The 18,849-nt window shown below is 54.7% G+C and overlaps 1 protein-coding gene and 1 long non-coding RNA gene across 5 annotated transcripts in view; one reads left to right on the top strand and one right to left on the bottom strand.

The window, feature by feature from the left end:
* Positions 1-18,849, bottom strand: part of LOC112208420 (uncharacterized) — a 46,440-nt gene that overhangs the window by 18,955 nt on the left and 8,636 nt on the right. The gene's annotated exons all lie outside the window — the stretch shown is intronic.
* Positions 720-18,369, top strand: FAM240C (family with sequence similarity 240 member C). Of its 2 annotated transcripts, XM_054679704.1 has the most exons (4): positions 720-1,543; positions 5,517-5,642; positions 12,675-12,823; positions 17,962-18,369. In XM_054679704.1, the coding sequence occupies exons 2-4, from the start codon at positions 5,535-5,537 to the stop codon at positions 18,086-18,088; spliced, it is 384 nt and encodes a 127-aa protein (XP_054535679.1). In that variant the 5' UTR covers positions 720-1,543; positions 5,517-5,534; the 3' UTR covers positions 18,089-18,369. The 2 variants fall into 2 exon arrangements, with proteins under 2 accessions (XP_054535679.1, XP_054535680.1); XM_054679705.1 differs by lacking the exons at positions 720-1,543; positions 5,517-5,642 and adding an exon at positions 9,552-9,658.

Genomic DNA, 18,849 nt, shown 5'->3' with positions numbered 1-18,849 from the left:
CTCAGAGTTAAAGGATTAAGGGCGGTGCAAGATGTGCTTTGTTAAACAGATGCCTGAAGGCAGCATGCTCGTTAAGAGTCATCACCACTCCCTAATCTCAAGTACCCAGGGACACAAACACTGCAAAAGGCCGCAGGGTCCTCTGCCTAGGAAAACCAGAGACCTCTGTTCACTTGTTTGTCTGCTGACCTTCTCTCCACTATTATCCTATGACCCTGCCACATCCCCCTCTGCGAGAAACACCCAAGAATTATCAATAAATACTAAAAAATAAAAAATAAAAAAATGAGCCATGCACCCTGGTACTGCACCCCCCATCTGGGTGCCTCTGGGGAGGGTCCTCGTGGCACCCTGGTACTGCACCACCCACCTGGGTGTGTCTGGGGAGGGTCCTTGTGGCACCCTGGTACTGCACCACCCACCCGGGTGTGTCTGGGGAGGGTCCTCGTGGCACCCTGGTACTGCACCACCCACCTGGGTGTGTCTGGGGAGGGTCCTCGTGGCACCCTCATACTGCACCCCCCACCTTGGTGTGTCTGGGGAGGGTCCTCCTGTTTCTTGTTAATGCACATCACACCCTTCATCCCAGGTAAGAAAAGGAAGATGGGGATGCTGAGAGGAGCCCTCTTCTTTTGTTTTATTATGTTTTCAACTCAAATATTCAAGGCCACTGAGACACAGGATCCATTTCCACGCCTAATCTTCCTTCACCAGTCTCTTGTTGAAGCATCTAAGAAGAGCAGGCCTCCCTTCATGCCATGGAGATCGGGAAATGACGGGCTCACAGGCAATTTGGGTGCACAGAAGAATCTGTCAGCCTCAAACACATCTCCTGGGGTCTTTTTTAAATTATGTTTGGCAGGCTTGATTTTGCCCCGCCTTCCTGTGCAGCTTTACTGCAAGGCTATTAACATTTAAATGAAGCACCCAGGTGAGGGTGTTAATTGTTGAGATTCTAGTAGCTGATCTCCTGTCTGGGATTCTTTGAACTTGTTAATCATTGAAATGAGTCCATTTGGGGCTACTGAGAGGTCGCAGGCCTGACACCAACTCTCTGCTCTGACACAGGTTTGGGATGTGATGGAGAACGAGCTGCACAAGTCTCTGGGCTCCTGTAAAAGGATTGGTTGCAGAAATGTCCTCAGAGTTGTTGGGAGGATTCAATAGAAGATGCATGCAAAGCACCTGGCTGAATGCCCAGAGCCCTGCAGACACTCAGGAATGAGTAACCATGCAGATTTTCTACACCTTTAGACCAGATATTCTAAGAAACTTCCTGCTATAGATTAACTAGATCCTGATTGTGTTTTTCATTTCCAGGCTTAGAAGAAATAAAGGAAATATCCCAGGAGCAAAAACAAAACACACACATGCTCCTCTCAAGAGTCACTGGCATCCCAGCTGAAAAGTCAGCTCTACACCTGTGGGACCTATGGGCCTGTTTCTGAGCTCTGTTCTGTCTCTTTGGTCCGAGTGTCTATCTGAGGCCAATACCACAGTACCAAATGCGGTTGCTTTAGAGGAAGTCTTGAAATCAGATGAGGTAAGCCTTCCAGTTTTGTTCAGCCTGTTGGCTATTTTCTATGAATTTAAGAAGCAGCTGAAAATTGATGTTAATTACAAAAAAAAAAACCTACTGAGATTTTATTGGGATTGCTTTCAACAGATTAATTTAAGGAGAGAGACACCATCCAAATATCCAGTCATCTGGTCCATGAACATGGTTTTCTTCTCTGTTTATTTAGGTCTTTTAAAACTTATCTTAGCAATATTTTCTAGTTTTCATTTTACAAGTCTTAAAAATATTTGTCAAATATTTCTCAAAATGTTCCATATTTTGATGACTTTATAAATGATATTTAAATGTAAATTCCCAATTGTTCATTGCAAGTTTATAGAAACAGTTGTTCTGCGTATCCTCAGCCTTGGTAACTTCCCTCTTAGTTCTAGGCATTTTTTTGTGTCAATGAAGAGTCAAATTCTGTAAAGTATTTGGAGAGATTTATTCTGAGCCAAAAGAGAGTGGCCAATGTCCTGTGATGCAGCCTCAGGAGATGCCAAGAACATGTGCCTCAGGTGGTCGGGGGCAGCTCGGTTTTCTACCTTTTAGGGAGACATGAGGCATCAATCAAACACATGTAAGACGTACGTTGGTTTCATCTCGAAGGGTGGGACAACTCTAAGTAGGGGACTTCCAGGTCATTTAAGATTTAAAGATTTTCTGATTGGCAATTGGTTATTATCGATAGAAGGGAGTGTCTGGGTTATGATAGGGGATTGTAGAGACCAAGGTTTTATCATGCAAATGAAGCCTCCAGGTATAGACTGTAAATGTTTCTTCTCAGACTTAAGAGATCTGTGTTGATATTAATGCTAGTCAGCTTTTCCTGAATTCCAAATGGGAGAGGGAATAACGAGGCTCGTCGACCCCATTCCCATCATGGGCTGAGCTATTTTTTCAGGTTAACTCTGGAATGCCCTCGGCCAAGGGGAGGGGTCTGTTTAGATTGTTGGGGGGCTTAGAATTTATTTTTGGTTTACATGTTATGCAGAATTTTCTACAGATGATGATGCCCTCTGTGAGTAATGATAATCTCACTCTTTTCTTTCCAAACGTGATGTGTTTTTTGCTTGTCTGAGTAAGCCGACTAGGATTCCTGGCACCATCGTGAATGGCTCTGGTGAGCACAGGCAGCCCTCTGCTGCTTCCGATCTTAGGTGGGAAACTGTCATATTTCACCACTAATAAAATTTTAAAAGACAATTCTGGCAAAGATCAGAAATGGCAAAGACAGTGGAGGGTGACAGAGGGGTTTGCCTGCAACAGTTCATGTTTTTTATTTTGTTAAAAGACAGTTACAATTATTACAGAATATTATCGGGTAGAAAACAAATGGTATTTGTCTTACATTATTCTTTCTACTTTGCTTTTTGTTTTTAAAAAATATACCAGAGAAATGAAAATAAAGTCAGCCTCTATAAAATTATGAAGAAGAAAGGCAGTATCATAATGATTATGCAGGAACCAAGGACTGGCCTGGAAGATGGGCCCCCAAGCTCACAGGGACACCAGCAGGCACTGCTTCTAGACATGGAGCCTCAGTTCCAGAATGTCCCGTGACATGACCAGGAGTAGGGAACCAGCCCTCCCGACCTCCATGTCTTATTTGCCAGGCAGGGGTAACTGCAGGCTGGCCCTGACCAGGATGACCACTGGCTCCCACTGTGCATGCATTTCGTGCGTGGCCTGCACTGGACATCGGCTCACCCACGTGCTGGGGTGTCCAGGGTCCAGGGGAAGCTCCAGGACACATTTGAGGATCAGGAGAGCAACCTGCATAGTGCAGGACTCTTGTCAGGGAGACCACGACCCGGGAGCCTTTCCTAGAAGACACAGAGTCCCCACAAATACCTGTGACAAGGGTCTCATCACAGCACTGTCTGAGAGTGCTTGGAGAGAGGGAACCTGCCTGCAGCTGTTCCCAGAGCAGTGGGGCGGGGGACACTCCCCTACTGAAGAAGGCATTTCCTTTTGGCGCCTCCAGTTCCTCCTGCCAGGACGTCAGCACCCAGGCTCTGATGTGGGCTGCTGGAGGCCACTGGCCGCAGCACTGCAGTGTGGACTCGGGGCCACGGCACTGCAATGCTGCCCTGGATTGAATGGGGCGGGGGCTATAGATGTATAATACGAGTTGGATTTTAGAGACTTGGTATGTGGCATAGAGTCTCAAATGTCCAAAGATGTGTCGCATTGATTTCAGGGTGAGTGGATAGTTGTTCTGATATATTGAGTTCAGTAAAATACATCGGCAGCAGGAATTTTACCGGTTACTGTTTTGTTTTTGTAAATATGGCTACCACAAAATGTAAGGGCACGCAGGTTCACGCCCTCACCCAGCACTGGCCTCCCCTTCCCAGACAATCAGCTGCATCTTCGCCCGCCAGCATGGCCCCTTGTTCTCAGGGCTCCTGCCCTCATGCTCCTGTGTCCTCCAGTCCCCCTGCCCTCTAGGAAGCCTCGTGGCCGATGGGGCTTTGCTCAACCTGGTCTCGCGCTCACCTCCACCTTTGGCTCTAAGGCTTGTCATCCCTAAATGAGTGCCACCGTCACGGAAGCTTCAGGTCCACAGAGCTGGATGCCCCGGCCAGGCCTGCCAGCCTCATTCCTCGTCCAGAGCACAGTAGCTCCTGCAGGTTCCCCTCCTATTTGACCAAAATAACCCTCCCGATCCCCTAAATTTAAAACTTCGGTGTGGACCCTGCCTGGGGTTCCGGGACCCCAGCCCCTCTGCTTCGCTCTCCACAGCGTTTATCACTCGATCCGTACCAGGCTCCTTACCCGTTTCTCCTATTTCTCTCTCCCTTTAGGAGGGCAAGACTATTGTTCACTGCTATTTCCCCACAGCTAGAACGGTGCTTAGAGATACGCAGGTGTGCACATCCAGGTGCACACACACAGGAATGCACACAGATACACATATACTCACAAATACACACACATCTTGTATGTGTGAAAATAAGTAAATCAAACATCTTCATATTGTTTCAGTACTTTAATATTTTAGCTCTTTAAAAGATTCCACGTTTACATGGTAGTGTTTCCTATTCAGCATTTTTCCCTTGATCACTCTGTCCTATTCGAAAATATTCTAAAACAATTTCTGAAGCCAAACCATCGAACTCTTCAAGACTAGGTCTCTAAGCAAATATGCCAAACAGACCCGATTCAAAGTCAGGCAAACCACAAGGCTGTCAGCCCAGCATGTTCCGTTGAAAGGCGAGTCTGAAGCAACGTCTCAGACCCCTGAGGTGGGCTCCATCCCAGCAGCTCCCCTGGGTCTGTGCAGGGCCCCCTATGCCTCCGAGTCGGAGCCAGCTCTCAACTGGCCAAAAAGAAGATGTGATGACTGTGAGAGCCTCTCCAGGTCCTTCGGGTCCGACCTGTCACCTAATTGGGTGAATTACGGCTGAATAGGTGAGGACTGTTTAACTGCCTTCAGGCATCTTTCAGATTGTGTGGTTAGCTAAGCCAGCTGCTGCAAGAAATGGAAACAAACTCATTCCGGGGTTGCCTCTGGAAGACACAGGTGCCCACGGCCCTCCAGTCCCCCTGAATCCTCATCTTAAAATAAAATAGGTTGGCCCTTTTTCATTACTAAACTTATTCAAATAAAGGTGTCCAGCTTGCACGGAATTACCCTCCATTTTCCATTTTTATGCACTAAATGCATATGCATATTTCTAGACTATTAGTTTCTGCATTTTTTCTTTACAAAAGAGGACTCTTTCTGCTTTTATTAATTTTGACTATTTTCTCTAATATACTGTAAGATTTAATGCATGTTATTTTCTAATTGCTGTATTTAATCCTGGATTAAAGTAACCTCAAAAAATAATCATCAAGAAGAGATGGAAAGAAAAGAGGGGAATGAGAAAAAAAATGAACTTTACCTTTCAACAAATTTATAAAAAGATGTGTTTTTTATTCTTTACAAAAACTAAATTATTGTTCATAGGCTGAAGGCTGTTGAATTATGAGAAAGCGTCATTTGAAGAGATGGATGCCTCTGACCCCGCCAGGCTCTGCAGACCTGAAGGTGGCTCCAGATCTGGGGTGTGCGGCAGCATTGTGTGTCCAACAGGTGATTAACTCTGCTGGTGATATGTGTTTTTAGATATGTGTGTCTTTTCTATGAGAGTAAATCATAAAGCCCACAGGATGTGCGAGCAGCCATTCTCGCTGGCCAGGCGGTGTTAGCGCTTGCAACGCACATAGATTATATCCAGGAGGATGCAGTCAATACTTTCTGGGTCCTTTTTAGGTTTTGGGGGCTTTGCAACACGCTTTACACTGCCCCTCATAAACCCGTCCTAACTGTGCGTTCCAGAAAATGTGCAGTTTCTTAAGTTTAGGAAATTTTTTTACCGCTTTTATTTTGAATGCTTGGATTCTTAACTTCTGGTCCCAGTGCAGGTTCATAAACAGACATGGGGACAGAGGTCTGCCTGGCCAGAGCTTAGTTCTGAGGGACACGCTTCGGCCATCCGGAGAGAGGGCCTGCTCCCCAGGCTGAGGAGACAACGGCCACACCGGGGAGCAACATTCCCAGTCAGGGCCTAAAGGGTGGAGCCTGGGAAGAGGGGGCTTGCTCCTCCGCCTGCTCCTGGCAGCACACCCCAGGTCCCCCCGTTACCTAGGGAATGGTGCTAAGCAGGGCAGGTCCCAGGGCGCCATGGAGAGAAGCATGTCAGCCGCAAAGCCCTTGGGCGACCAGGCCCAGAGCCGCCCACTTGGGACAAGCTGCCAGGAGCAAGGGCACAGCTTTCTTCTGGGTCTCGCAGGCCCCTGGCTCTGCACAAATGGTGGGAGGGACCGATCCTACCCTGGAACCGTAGAACCTCGTCCAGCTCTGAGTCAGGAGCCATGGGGGCCATGGCCTCCCGGGCCTGCTGACCTGAGTAAGGGTCCCAGCACCGCTTCCAAGGCCGGGACAAACACCTGCTCCTAGTGGGTCCCGCGTTGTTCCCGCTTGTTTTCTAAGAGATGCGGTCAGCCCTTCGGAAGCCCTCCGACCCCGCCCAACCCCCACACTTCTCCGGCCGCTGCTCCTCTTCCCCCATTCAAGCCAGTCTGGCCTCCGGCTCTGTTCAGAGCAAGCCCAGCCTCCTTGTCATGGACTGGAAGGACCCCTGGCTCCAGGCTCCCGTCCTGCTCACACCCAGGAGTGTGGGCCATGCACTCCCGGAAACTAACTGTGGGTGAATGCTGGCCCTGGCTCCAGGCTCCCGTCCTGCTCACACCCAGGAGTGTGGGCTGTGCACTCCCGGAACCTAACTGGGGCTGGAGCTCGTCCTTGTCTCCTCTGACATCAGCTGGACGCACCATTTCTCTCCAAACCACAAACTCCCCTGAGCTGCCCTTTCTCTGGGAATGCATAGCTGTCGGGATCCCCACGGGCTATCACCTGCCAGGTTGAGGTCTGGCAGGAGTCTTCCTACCTCATGACAAAGCTTCAACCCTCTCCAGCCAGGAGACACTTAACTCTGCTCATTGCCCCTTTGAAGCTTGTGATGTGAACAGACCCACATCCAGTACCATCTCTGCATCAAAAAGCTTTGGTTACGAGTGAGGGAAATCAGCCAAAACGCACTTATGCAAAAAAGGGACAAAATGAACTCTCATTAACTGGACAGTTCAAAAAGGGGAGGCTTCAGGCATGGCTCGATCCAGAGGTCAAACTCCTGCTGGTTGCTCTTGGTCTCCGTCTTACTCTCAGTTGGTGTTCAGGGCCATGCATGTTGCCTCCACATTTTGGCAAACATGTACTCTGGGCCCTGGGGGCTGAAGTCATCCACAGCTCTAGTGACTGCACACCTCAGCGACCTCTGCTTCCTCTGAGGTGAGCCTGGCAGGAGCACGTCCACAGGCAGTCACCAGGAATGAAGCCACTCAGGACTGTCACAGAGCCACATCAAGTGTCCAAGCCAAAAAGTCAAAGTGTAAAAAGGAAGAGGGAGCCCTCTCCACCCCTGCCTGAGGTGTTTAAACATGGCGAGCACGGACAACTAAATGCCATTCAATCAAACCTTACTTTCTATTCCTTCTCTGTCGTCGAGGGGCGCAGCTCTGAGGGTAGAACATTTAGCATCTCATTAACAATGGCCGTGTGCTGCTGAAAATCCGAGTGGGAAGCCAAAGTTTGCAGAGAAGCTTCGTGTGTGCTCCAGCCCATCGAGTGCTTGTTTACGGAGCAGGTGACAGGATTGAGGCTTCACCCGCTGCCTCCACATGTACAGCCATCGTGCAGGGCTCCTGCCGCGTTCAAAGGCATTACGTTATCTCTCAAGGGAAAGTCATACTTTTAAAATACAAAATTCTCTTTTATGCAGCAAAATTGCTGTCATACATATTTCAATGGAAAATCAAGTGTTGTAATAAAATATAACAAGGATGATAAAGGCATGTAGTATTTTATGCCATCGAATGCCATTATACCATCCCATACAATAAATTGGTACTGCTCTAAGTAACCTTCAAAACAATTTAGTGCCTCCGCACACACGTCAGAAGGAAGGGGCCTGGAAGGACAAGTTTTGAAGTGTAGGCCGGTGTTGTGATTGCTGGTTGGTTTGGCCTCTCGGCTCCAGAGCAGGTGGGGAATCCCCGGGGCGCTCGCGCACAGGACCTGGGGAGGCCACCACGGGCTTTACAAAAACGCAGTCCTGCTGGAGACGCCTCTCCTGGGGCTATTCCTTTCCGTTTTTAGGTGGCTTCCTCCCATCGGTGCTGCACGCAGCGGTTTTTCTGAAGCAGCTGCTGGTTCTCACCGGCGTCTTCCACCCCCGCTGCCTGAGCACCGTCTTTCCACCTTGTGCATTCTGTGCGCTGCGGCACGTCCCGGCGCGCCCTGAGGCCTAAGCCCAGTTCGCAGGGAGCCACAGATCAAGGTGTCCTGAGCACACGCCAGGACTCGGGAAATCACGAACAGCTCCCAATCCACTGATGACACCCACAGAACTCCAGTTTAAAAAAAAAAAACTGTGAAGGATAATATAAAAAATAAGTGTACCGTCTGCTTTATGATAGTAAACGAAAATTTCCCAAAAGCTTTCACCTGAAAGTATCAATGACTTGGAAACCTCATAAAGAAGCAAGTGACCCGGGAGACTGAAACGAGATCACGGAGGCTGGCCCTGGGCCGGCCCTGCTGCCGGCTCCCTGAGGCCTGGAGGGATGGAGCCTGGGAGAGGAACCCCGTCCAGGACAAAGCCTGGGGGCTTCACTTTGTGCATCTACCTGATGGCACCAGGGCGGCGGCTGGGACAGTGTTTCTGGGTGCGGCTGGGAGGGTGTTTCCGGACGCGGTGACCCCCGTGTGCTGGGCGTCATCCAATCCTCTGACGGCCTGAAGGGGCCGCGGTGGAGGAAGGAGGAATCGCTCCTGCTCGCCTGCCTTCCTTCCTGCTTGCTCCAGGACGCCTCATCTCACCGTCTCTGGACCAAGGTCTGGAATTTACACCAACCTCCCTCAGAGTCGGGTTGACTGACACCGCAGGCTTTCCTGGGTCCCAGATGGCAGATCCCAAGACCTCTCAGCGCCTGTCACCGCGAGAGCCAGCTCCTCACAATAAATACGTAAACCCATGTATGGGTGGGGCAGAGAGACCCTAAGCATTTCCACACCTGCCTTGAGTGTGTCTGCATCGTCGTTTTGTGATATACATTTCGCCTGCAGTAAGTGCAAAGGCCGCCATTCCTGAGACGCAGGCCTGGGCAAAACCCGGGACTCCTAGGTGCCCCGACGCCCCTCCCCAGACAATGCTCCCTCCCACCCACGAGGTTTCCTGGGAGCAGCCGTCGAAAGAAGAAAAAAACAGTCCCGATGGGGGCTGAGGGCAGAGGAGGCCCAGCTGGCCGTCCTCCAGATTCCCATGCTGCCAACAGCTGCCCTCCGGACGGACAGCTCTGCCAGGGACGGTGCCCAGACAGAGGGCAGCGCGTCTTTCTGGGACTGAACCGACGCCAAGCGTGCGTGTCACTGAGCCCATGTAACAGACAGCGGCAGGCGAGATACAGGCGTGCACCCCGGAGAGGACAGGCTGAGGACCCTCAACAGAGACAGGAAAACCTGCCCGTCACTGAGAAATGGTTGGAAAAGTAAGCTCTTTGTGATGTGACACGCGCTGTCCTTGCTTGAGAGATTGGCGCTGCATTTGGGGGCCCCCAAAAGGTGAACAGAGTATGTGACGTATCTGGCACAAGACGTGAGCCCACTCGCATTTCGCTGGGGGAATTGAACTTTGTAATTTTGTTTTCCCACTGGGATTCCTGCCGTCAACACCTTTGCGGGGGGAGAGTGTCTCCATCACCTGCCTCACAACACGCACCCCTTTGTGTGTCTGTTGTTGTCATTGTTGTTTTGTTTTGTTGCTGTTGTTGTTGTTTATGAGATGGAGTCTCGCTCTGTCCCCCAGGCTGGAGTGCAGTGGCATGATCGCGGCTCACTGCAACCTCCGCCTCCCGGGTTCACGCCATTCTCCTGCCTTAGCCTTCCGAGTAGCTGGGACTACAGGCGCCCACCACGACGCCCGGCTAATTTTTTGTATTTTTAGTGAAGACGGGGTTTCACTGTGTTAGTCAGGCTGGTCTGGATCTCCTGACCTCGTGATCTGCCCGCCTCGGCCTCCCACAGTGCTGGGATTCCAGGCCTGAGTCACCACGCCCGGCCGCGTGTCTGTTTCTTCTGTCTGCTGGTTTGCTGGTTCTCCCTTTTGCTGCTGGTTTGTTTTTGTCCCATGAGGGTTTAAAGGGCTGCCTTTGGGGGCTAAGTGTCCTAAGAGCAAAAGCTCTAATGCCCACGCTGCTCTCTGAAGCCCCTGCCAAGAACAGCCAGGTCTCAGCTGTCAGATGTTTTCCAGCTGTTACTCGGTTTGAATCTGACACCAGCCCCGGCTTCACTCCGGGAGGCATCTGCCCAGACACCAGAGGAGGTGCGAAGTTCCGGGGAAGCAGCTGGGCCCGGCCCTGACTGGTGGGTTCCGTGCATCCCACCCTCCTCATTGGATGAGTTTTCACTCACTGAATTCGCGCCAGCATCCTCAGCACAGGCAGGCGTGGCTGAGTTCAGTCCCTTCATGATCAACTTTGCATGTCTAAGTTTCTGGAACAAAGGGCGTGGCATCGATGGGCGATTTCTGTGGCCCTCCAGGGGCAGCTCCCCAGCAAAGCGCCCAGCACCCACATCACAACAGGCTGCGCAGGCCACAGCGCCCGCGCCTCTGCAGCTGGAAGCCCCCAGCCAGGGGTCACATCAAGCTCCTCGAAGGAGTCCCCAGCACCTGTTCATTGCAACCTGAGCCGAGCTCCAGAAGGCACCCTCACCCTCTCCACCTGAAGCAGGTGACGTGTTTGCAGGAAACGAGCCCGCGGGTCTCAGCTGCCTGGTTTTCCTCTCGGGCCGCGCTCCTGCCACCCTGTGTTCTTCCCCAGCAAGAGAGAAGAGCGGGGGGCGGGGAAAGAGAAATGCCTCCAAGGCCAAGCAAAGCCAAGCTGAAGAACAAAGTGCCCCGAGGGAGCCAGCCAGGGCTGCAGAAATGGCTCTGCCCACCCCATAGGCCCCGAGGAGCTCGCCGGACAGCGGCTTAGGGGCTCAGGCAGCCCCAGAACAGTGGATGCCTCATTCATTCCGAGACCCACTGCCTTGCACCCCGAAACGTGGCCCTGGCTCCCTTGTGTAAACCCCATCCTCAAGCACACAGCAGGGCCATCTACGGAGACCTGGAGCCAGGCCAGGACAGGCACAGCCCAGAGACCCAGGCTCCACGCGTCCCAGGGAGAGCTGACCCAGAGCCGGGCTCCCACTGCTCGGTGAAATCCGGAGGAGGGCTCCAGAAAAGGCTGCTGCTGTCGACACTTTCCCTTTGTCACGGACATTCTTTTTTTGTTTGTTTGTTTGTTTGTTTGAGATGGAGTCTGTCACCCAGGCTGGAGTACAGTGCTGCAATCTCATCTCACTGCAACCTCCACCTCCCGGGTTCAAGCGATTCTCCTGCCTCAGCCTCCAGAGTAGCTAGGATTATAGGCACCCACCACCAATCCCGGCTAATTTTTGTATTTTTAGTAGAGACAGGGTTTCACCATGTTGGCCAGGCTGGTCTCTTAACTCCTGAGCTCAAGTGATCTGCCAGCCTTGACCTCCCAAAGTGCTGGGATTACAGGCATGAGCCACCACGCCCGGCCTTGGACATTCTTGATGGCTGTAGATTGATATTCTAAGACTGCTGGTGTCCCGTAGATGCACGAGTCCAAAATAATTGGAAAGTAAACATTTCAGTCAGCCTCACTTTAGCATATTACATCAAATAGCAGAGCTGAAGTTTTTCAGTGTAACCTGCCACATTTAACCCCACTGCTGGGTTTACATATTTCAAACCAAAAGGTACCCAATAACCAGGTGTCGAGAGAGGCCAACTGAGCTGGGCACGCTGGCTCACACCTGTAGTCCCAGCACTTTGGGAGGCTGAGCCAGGAAGATTGCTTAAGCCCAGGAGCTCAAGACCAGCCTGGGCAACATAATGAGACCCAATCTCTACAAGATATACAAAAATTAGCCGGGCATGGTGGTGCACACCTATAGTCCCAGCTACTCAGGAAGCTGAGGTGGGACAATCACTTGAGTCCAGGAGGTCAAGGCTGCAGTGAGGGGAGATCGCATCACTGCACTGCAGCCTGGGCGATGGGAATGAGACCCTGTCTCAAAAACAAGGGATGGACTCACCTGGCACAGAAGCCACAGCCCCATCCAAGAAACACTCACCTCGCTGGTGGGACTGCAGATCACCCACACTAACACACAGAGAGTTAGAAGTGCATCATTGCTTAGATTTTAAAATGACTAAAAGCCCAAAATGGAATTTGCCCTCCATTTCTACTTCTGCCAACCCAGGAGACTGCTCCAGAAGGTGGAGCCAGTAGAGCGCTTAGGAGCTGGCCGGAAGCCACCTGAGGCCTGAGTCTCAGAGGGCAGCCTCCGCCATCCCCCACGCGCCAGGAAGGCGGGGACCACGACGCTCCAGGCTGAGCCAGCTCCTCTGCCATCCGGGTGCTGGAGCACAAACTCGTCAACGGGAATGGCATAAGGTGGCTGAGCTCTTCTCCACTTTTTATTTTCCAGAACATGAATAAAAGCCTCACTCTTAAGAATCCTGGAAGAGTAGCATACGATTCAGACGGGATAAAGATGTTTTGGGAGAAAAAAATCGAGCATCACACAAGACACCTGCAGAACGAGGACATGAGGGTTCGCAGAAGCGCTCTGAACAAGTGAGTCGGGGTGTGCAGTGCATCGGGGACCCCTATGCCTGAGCCGCGCTCGCCACCCAGGGGCACAGCCCCGCCACCAGTGTGCCCTGACACAGCCCTGGCCCTCAGCCCACCATGAAACCCCTCAGCTCCAGGCCTGTGAAAGGAGTCAATCCAGGAGCAAACTGACAGCCATTCACTCACCTTAGTGATCACGCTCGGAACAGTAGGTGGGAAATGACAAGACACCACGTTGCTAACTGTGAGACCAGGAGCCCAGATCAAACATCACTATCCAGGCAACACCACACCCCAATGCCCACAGACAATTCACCCACACCCCAACACCCACACCCACACCCCCTTCACCCACACCCCAACACCCACACCCCCTTCACCCACACCCCAACACCCACACCCCTTCACCCACATCCCAACACCCACACCCACACCCCCTTCACCCACACCCCAACACCCACATCCCAACACCCACACCCACACCCCCTTCACCCACACCCCCTTCACCCACACCCCAACACCCACACCCCCTTCACCCACACCCCTTCACCCACACCCCAACACCCACACCCCCTTCACCCACACCCCAACACCCACACCCCCTTCACCCACACCCCAACACCCACACCCCCTTCACCCACACCCCAACACCCACACCCCCTTCACCCACACCCCAACACCCACACCCCCTTCACCCACACCCCTTCACCCACACCCCAACACCCACACCCCAACACCCACACCCCCTTCACCCACACCCCAACACCCACACCCCCTTCACCCACACGCCAACACCCACACCCCCTTCACCCACACCCCAACACCCACACCCCCTTCACCCACACCCCAACACACACACCCCCTTCACCCACAACCCAACACCCACACCCCCTTCACCCACATCTCAACACCCACATCCCCTTCATCCACACCCCAACACCCACACCCCCTTCACCCACACCCCAACACCCACACCCCCTTCACCCACACCCCTTCACCCACACCCCCTTCACCCACACCCCAACACCCACACCCCCTTCACCCACACCCCAACACACACACCCCCTTCACCCACACCCCAACACCCACACCCCCTTCACCCACACCCCAACACCCACACCCCCTTCACCCACACCCCAACACCCACACCCCCTTCACCCACACCCCAACACCCACACCCCCTTCACCCACACCCCAACACCCACACCCCAACACACACACCCCCTTCACCCACACCCCAACACACACACCCCCTTCACCCACACCCCAACACCCACACCCCCTTCACCCACACCCCAACACCCACACCCCCTTCACCCACACCCCAACACCCACACCCCAACACCCACACCCCCTTCACCCACACCCCAACACCCACACCCCCTTCACCCACACCCCAACACCCACAACCCAACACCCACACCCCCTTCACCCACATCTCAACACCCACATCCCCTTCACCCACACCCCAACACCCACACCCCCTTCACCCACACCCCAACACCCACACCCCCTTCACCCACACCCCTTCACCCACACCCCCTTCACCCACACCCCAACACCCACACCCCCTTCACCCACACCCCAACACACACACCCCCTTCACCCACACCCCAACACCCACACCCCCTTCACCCACACCCCAACACCCACACCCCCTTCACCCACACCCCAACACCCACACCCCCTTCACCCACACCCCAACACCCACACCCCCTTCACCCACACCCCAACACCCACACCCCCTTCACCCACACCCCAACACCCACACCCCAACACCCACACCCCCTTCACCCACACCCCAACACCCACACCCCCTTCACCCACACCCCAACACCCACACCCCCTTCACCCACACCCCAACACCCACACCCCAACACCCACACCCCCTTCACCCACACCCCAACACCCACACCCCCTTCACCCACACCCCCTTCACCCACACCCCCACACCCACACCCCAACACCCACACCCCCTTCACCCACACCCCAACACACACACCCCCTTCACCCACACCCCAACACCCACACCCCCTTCACCCACACCCCAACACCCACACCCCCTTCACCCACACCCCAACACCCACACCCCTTCACCCACACCCCAACACACACACCCCCTTCACCCACACCCCAACACACACACCCCCTTCACCCACACCCCAACACCCACACCCCCTTCACCCACACCCCAACACACACACCCCCTTCACCCACACCCCCTTCACCCACACCCCAACACCCACACCCCCTTCACCCACACCCCAACACCCACACCCCCTTCACCCACACCCCAACACCCACACCCCCTTCACCCACACCCCAACACCCACACCCCCTTCACCCACACCCCAACACCCACACCCCAACACCCACACCCCAACACCCACACCCCCTTCACCCACACCCCAACACCCACACCCCCTTCACCCACACCCCAACACCCACACCCCAACACCCACACCCCCTTCACCCACACCCCAACACACACACCCCCTTCACCCACACCCCCTTCACCCACACCCCAACACCCACACCCCCTTCACCCACACCCCAACACCCACACCCCCTTCACCCACACCCCAACACCCACACCCCAACACCCACACCCCCTTCACCCACATCTCAACACCCACACCCCCTTCACCCACACCCCAACACACACACCCCCTTCACCCACACCCCCTTCACCCACACCCCAACACCCACACCCCCTTCACCCACACCCCAACACCCACACCCCAACACCCACACCCCAACACCCACACCCCCTTCACCCACATCTCAACACCCACACCCCTTCACCCACACCCCAACACCCACACCCCCTTCATCCACACCCCAACACACACACCCCCTTCACCCACATCCCAAAACCCACTTCCCTTCACCCAATCCTTTCACCCATACCCCAACACACACACCCCTTCACCCACACTCCAACACACACACCCCCTTCACCCACACTCCAACCCACACACCCCCTTCACCCACACCCCCTTCCCCCGCCATCTCCCTGACACTCCGTCCAGGATCACAGGAACTTTTCCAGGAGGAAATGTCTTTCTCTGGCTTGTTTTTCTGAGGTCACTGCCCTTGAGTGACGTATCTGTACTTGTGCCCTTCCTCCTCCTAGCAGACTTGCTCAGGAAGGCAGATACCAAGCCAGCACGCCTTTCTCTCCTAGGGCCAAGGCCAGGGGTCTATGGGTGCTCAGTGGGTGACCCTGAGCCAACCCAGGGTGTAGCCACTGCTCAGGGACAGCTGGGTGGGGAGCAGAGCTCCTCATTTGCCGCAAGACACTGGCCGGCACACAGCAGGAGCTTCCAGAGGCTCCAGGCAGCCCTCGGTGCTCAGGCCCCGAGCAAGAGAGCCGTGGTACCCCTTCAGCAGCCCGAGGCGGTCCCACAGAGCCTGGGGGTGCCCCTCCCCACTCACCAGCTACCCAACTACAGACATGGACCCAGCACAGAGCCCAGCACCACGCAGGCACTCGGCAGACGATGGTGAAGGAGAGGCCCCCCCCAACCACCGAGTGCTTGCCCCACAGGCCCTGCCTCATCCCCCCCCTGTGCTTCCCGGACGTGTGCCTGTGTGTGCCTACGTGTGCCTCCACGTGCCTCTGCGTGTGCCTGCATGTGCCATGTGCCCTGGTGTCCTCTGGCCATTGCCTGGGTGCAGGTCCCAGGAGTGGGCTCAGGCCCCGGGACTGTGTGTCCACGCTGCCTCCTCTGGCCCCTGAGGTGGAGGTTGGTGTCCAAGGCAGGCACCAGCGTTCTCTCAGGGGCCTCCAGTTGCACAACCCCCCTCCATCCACCCACACAGCCCAGTTCTCCCCAGGCCACGAGGCCAACCACTGCTTTTAAGGAGGTCACTCTTAGGGTTCCCTTTAGAGAGTAGCCTAACTTTCCTCCCCGCATGAAGCCCAGAGAGCTGAGAGGGTCCCGTGTGCTGGTGTGAGCCCAAGGGCCAGGCCCACCCCAGGAAGCCGCCATGAGAGAGGAGCTGGCCCATGTGGGAGACCGGCCATTCGCAGCCCCTGGCTCGGGACCCCACGGTCCCCTGTAGAGGGACAGGGGCCGCTGCTTCCACCACCATGGGGCTGGCTGTCCTGGCAGCCTCTCTGGGATGGGCGGCCGGCTGTGAGGGCCGAGGACTCCAGGCCCGGAGGCGCCAAGTCTGTGGGACTGCGGCAGCTGCTGACATCCTGCCCAGCTGACCCCCTCATGCATGGAGCTGCCCTGGGCCCCACCAGTCAGCAGCCATGGCCTGGCAAGGGTGAACATAGCTGTTGCTCGGGGACCATCACCGTGGGGCCCAGCCGTCCGGGGTACACTGCCTGCCACTCAGCAGCACCATCGTCATCTGGGTCCTGAGCATCTGGGACAAGTGTCCTCATGGACACAGCTCACCCTTGGCTGGAGCCGGGCACCCACCCCACTCTCCAACTTCTAAAGCCAAAAGCACTTGAGGCTGAAGGAAGCGGCAGCTGCGGGCAGGTGGGGATCTGCCCAGGTCTCGGGGAGCCTGGACCACTCTGACCAGGCCATTCCTGCCACCAGGTCCGCCCGTGCGTGGGGCTGAGATCACAACATAGCACCGTCCACTGTGGCCAGGCCGGGCAGGTGAGGCGGGCAGGCAAGCGAGAAGGAAGTGGGCACCCACAGGCAGCCAGGCAGGGTGCAGGGAGGCAGGCGGGCCCTAGGCAGCCACAGAGGCCGCCCTGTCCTGCGAGGGCACCTGCCTCTCCGTGAGCAGAGCAGAGACAGAGGCTGCAAGAGCTCAAGCTCAGGCACAGTCTCTCTGGGGCTCAGAAGCTTCCAGAACTGGGGGCCCAGGCTGCTTCCCAGGGAAGGCATTTTTCCTCTCCTGTGAGGAGGGTCCTGAGTGAGACGCGCCCCCACCCCCCCAACCACTGGGCAGCAGCCTGAGCCAAGGCCGGCCACGAGATCCCAGGGCCCTGGGAGACCCAGCAAGGTCACAGCTGCCGGCTGGCCAGGGACGCAGTGACACCCCCACCCCCGGCAGGGAGTGTCATACTCCTGCTCTCACAGGTGCCCAGGTGCTGAGAGACACAGGCTTGGCCGTCACTCAGTCCCGAGAGTTTGACTCACAATGCCGAAATTATCGCCCTGCCCCAGGCTCCGCGTGGGATGGGCTGAGCAGCTGGAGGGGAGGAACAAGATGCTGCAGGGCCCAGGGAGATGCCCAGACAGGGTCCCGGAGGCCACTGAGTCCCTCCACACCAAGGACAAGAAGGCGGCCTGAGGGCCCACGAGCTCCAGACTCTGCATGAGCTTCCAGAGGGTCATGGAGAAGGAACACCACGCGTGGGGTCCAAGCATCCACGCCAGAGTTCACAGGATCTTCATCATGGAAATGGCCCGCACCTCGCTGACCCCGTAATAATCCCACCTCGGGGTCCACGCTGCAGCAGAGTCCCAGGGTTCTCTAGCGCATCTCTGGTGCCCAATAAAACCTAAGTCAATTGGATTGAATGTTTCGTGCTAAATTTCCTTCCTGTCTTTAAGGTTTCTACGTAGTAAACACTTGCCATGATGTTACCGACTTGCAACAAGCCATGTAAAGAAACTGCTGCATCTCAGGGACTCTTCAGCTGCCTGACCACCTCCGATTTGCAGATTTAAATGCAATTTTATTTCACCTTTGATCAAAATATGTACATAAGTTTCAACTTCAGGACATTCCTTATACTGCATAAAGCTTTGTCCTTTTCCAAAATTCCTTTAATTATTTCATATTTAGTACCTGAAACATCTCAGAAAATTAAATATCCTCATTTTTACACTTGAAAAAGTTCAGGTTTAGAAAGGGCAGCATCTCCCAAGGCCACGAGGGCTGTTGGAGCCGAGATTCACCTCCTGATGCTCAGCATGGGCCCTGGGAGCCCCACTGCAAGCTGCAACCACGCTGGACAGGTCAGAGGGAGGGAGAGGGGCCGCCACACTGCCCAGAGGCCAGACGATCAAGAACCTGGGGCGGTCTCCTGGACAGAGGACGGTGCTCTC

Source organism: Pan troglodytes, chromosome 13, assembly GCF_028858775.2.
Source record: "Pan troglodytes isolate AG18354 chromosome 13, NHGRI_mPanTro3-v2.0_pri, whole genome shotgun sequence".
Taxonomy (NCBI): domain Eukaryota; kingdom Metazoa; phylum Chordata; class Mammalia; order Primates; family Hominidae; genus Pan; species Pan troglodytes.
The sequence above is the reverse complement of the archived record's forward strand: the minus strand, read 5'-3'. Positions and strand labels throughout refer to the sequence as shown.

Coding starts and splice junctions, on each gene's coding strand:
- FAM240C (XM_054679704.1), top strand. CDS start 5,535: ATGAGAAAGCGTCATTTGAAGAGATGGATGCCTCTGACCCCGCCAGGC. Junction 5,643..12,674: donor CAGCATTGTGTGTCCAACAG/GTGATTAACTCT, acceptor TTTATTTTCCAG/AACATGAATAAAAGCCTCAC. Junction 12,824..17,961: donor CGCAGAAGCGCTCTGAACAA/GTGAGTCGGGGT, acceptor GCCCTGCCCCAG/GCTCCGCGTGGGATGGGCTG.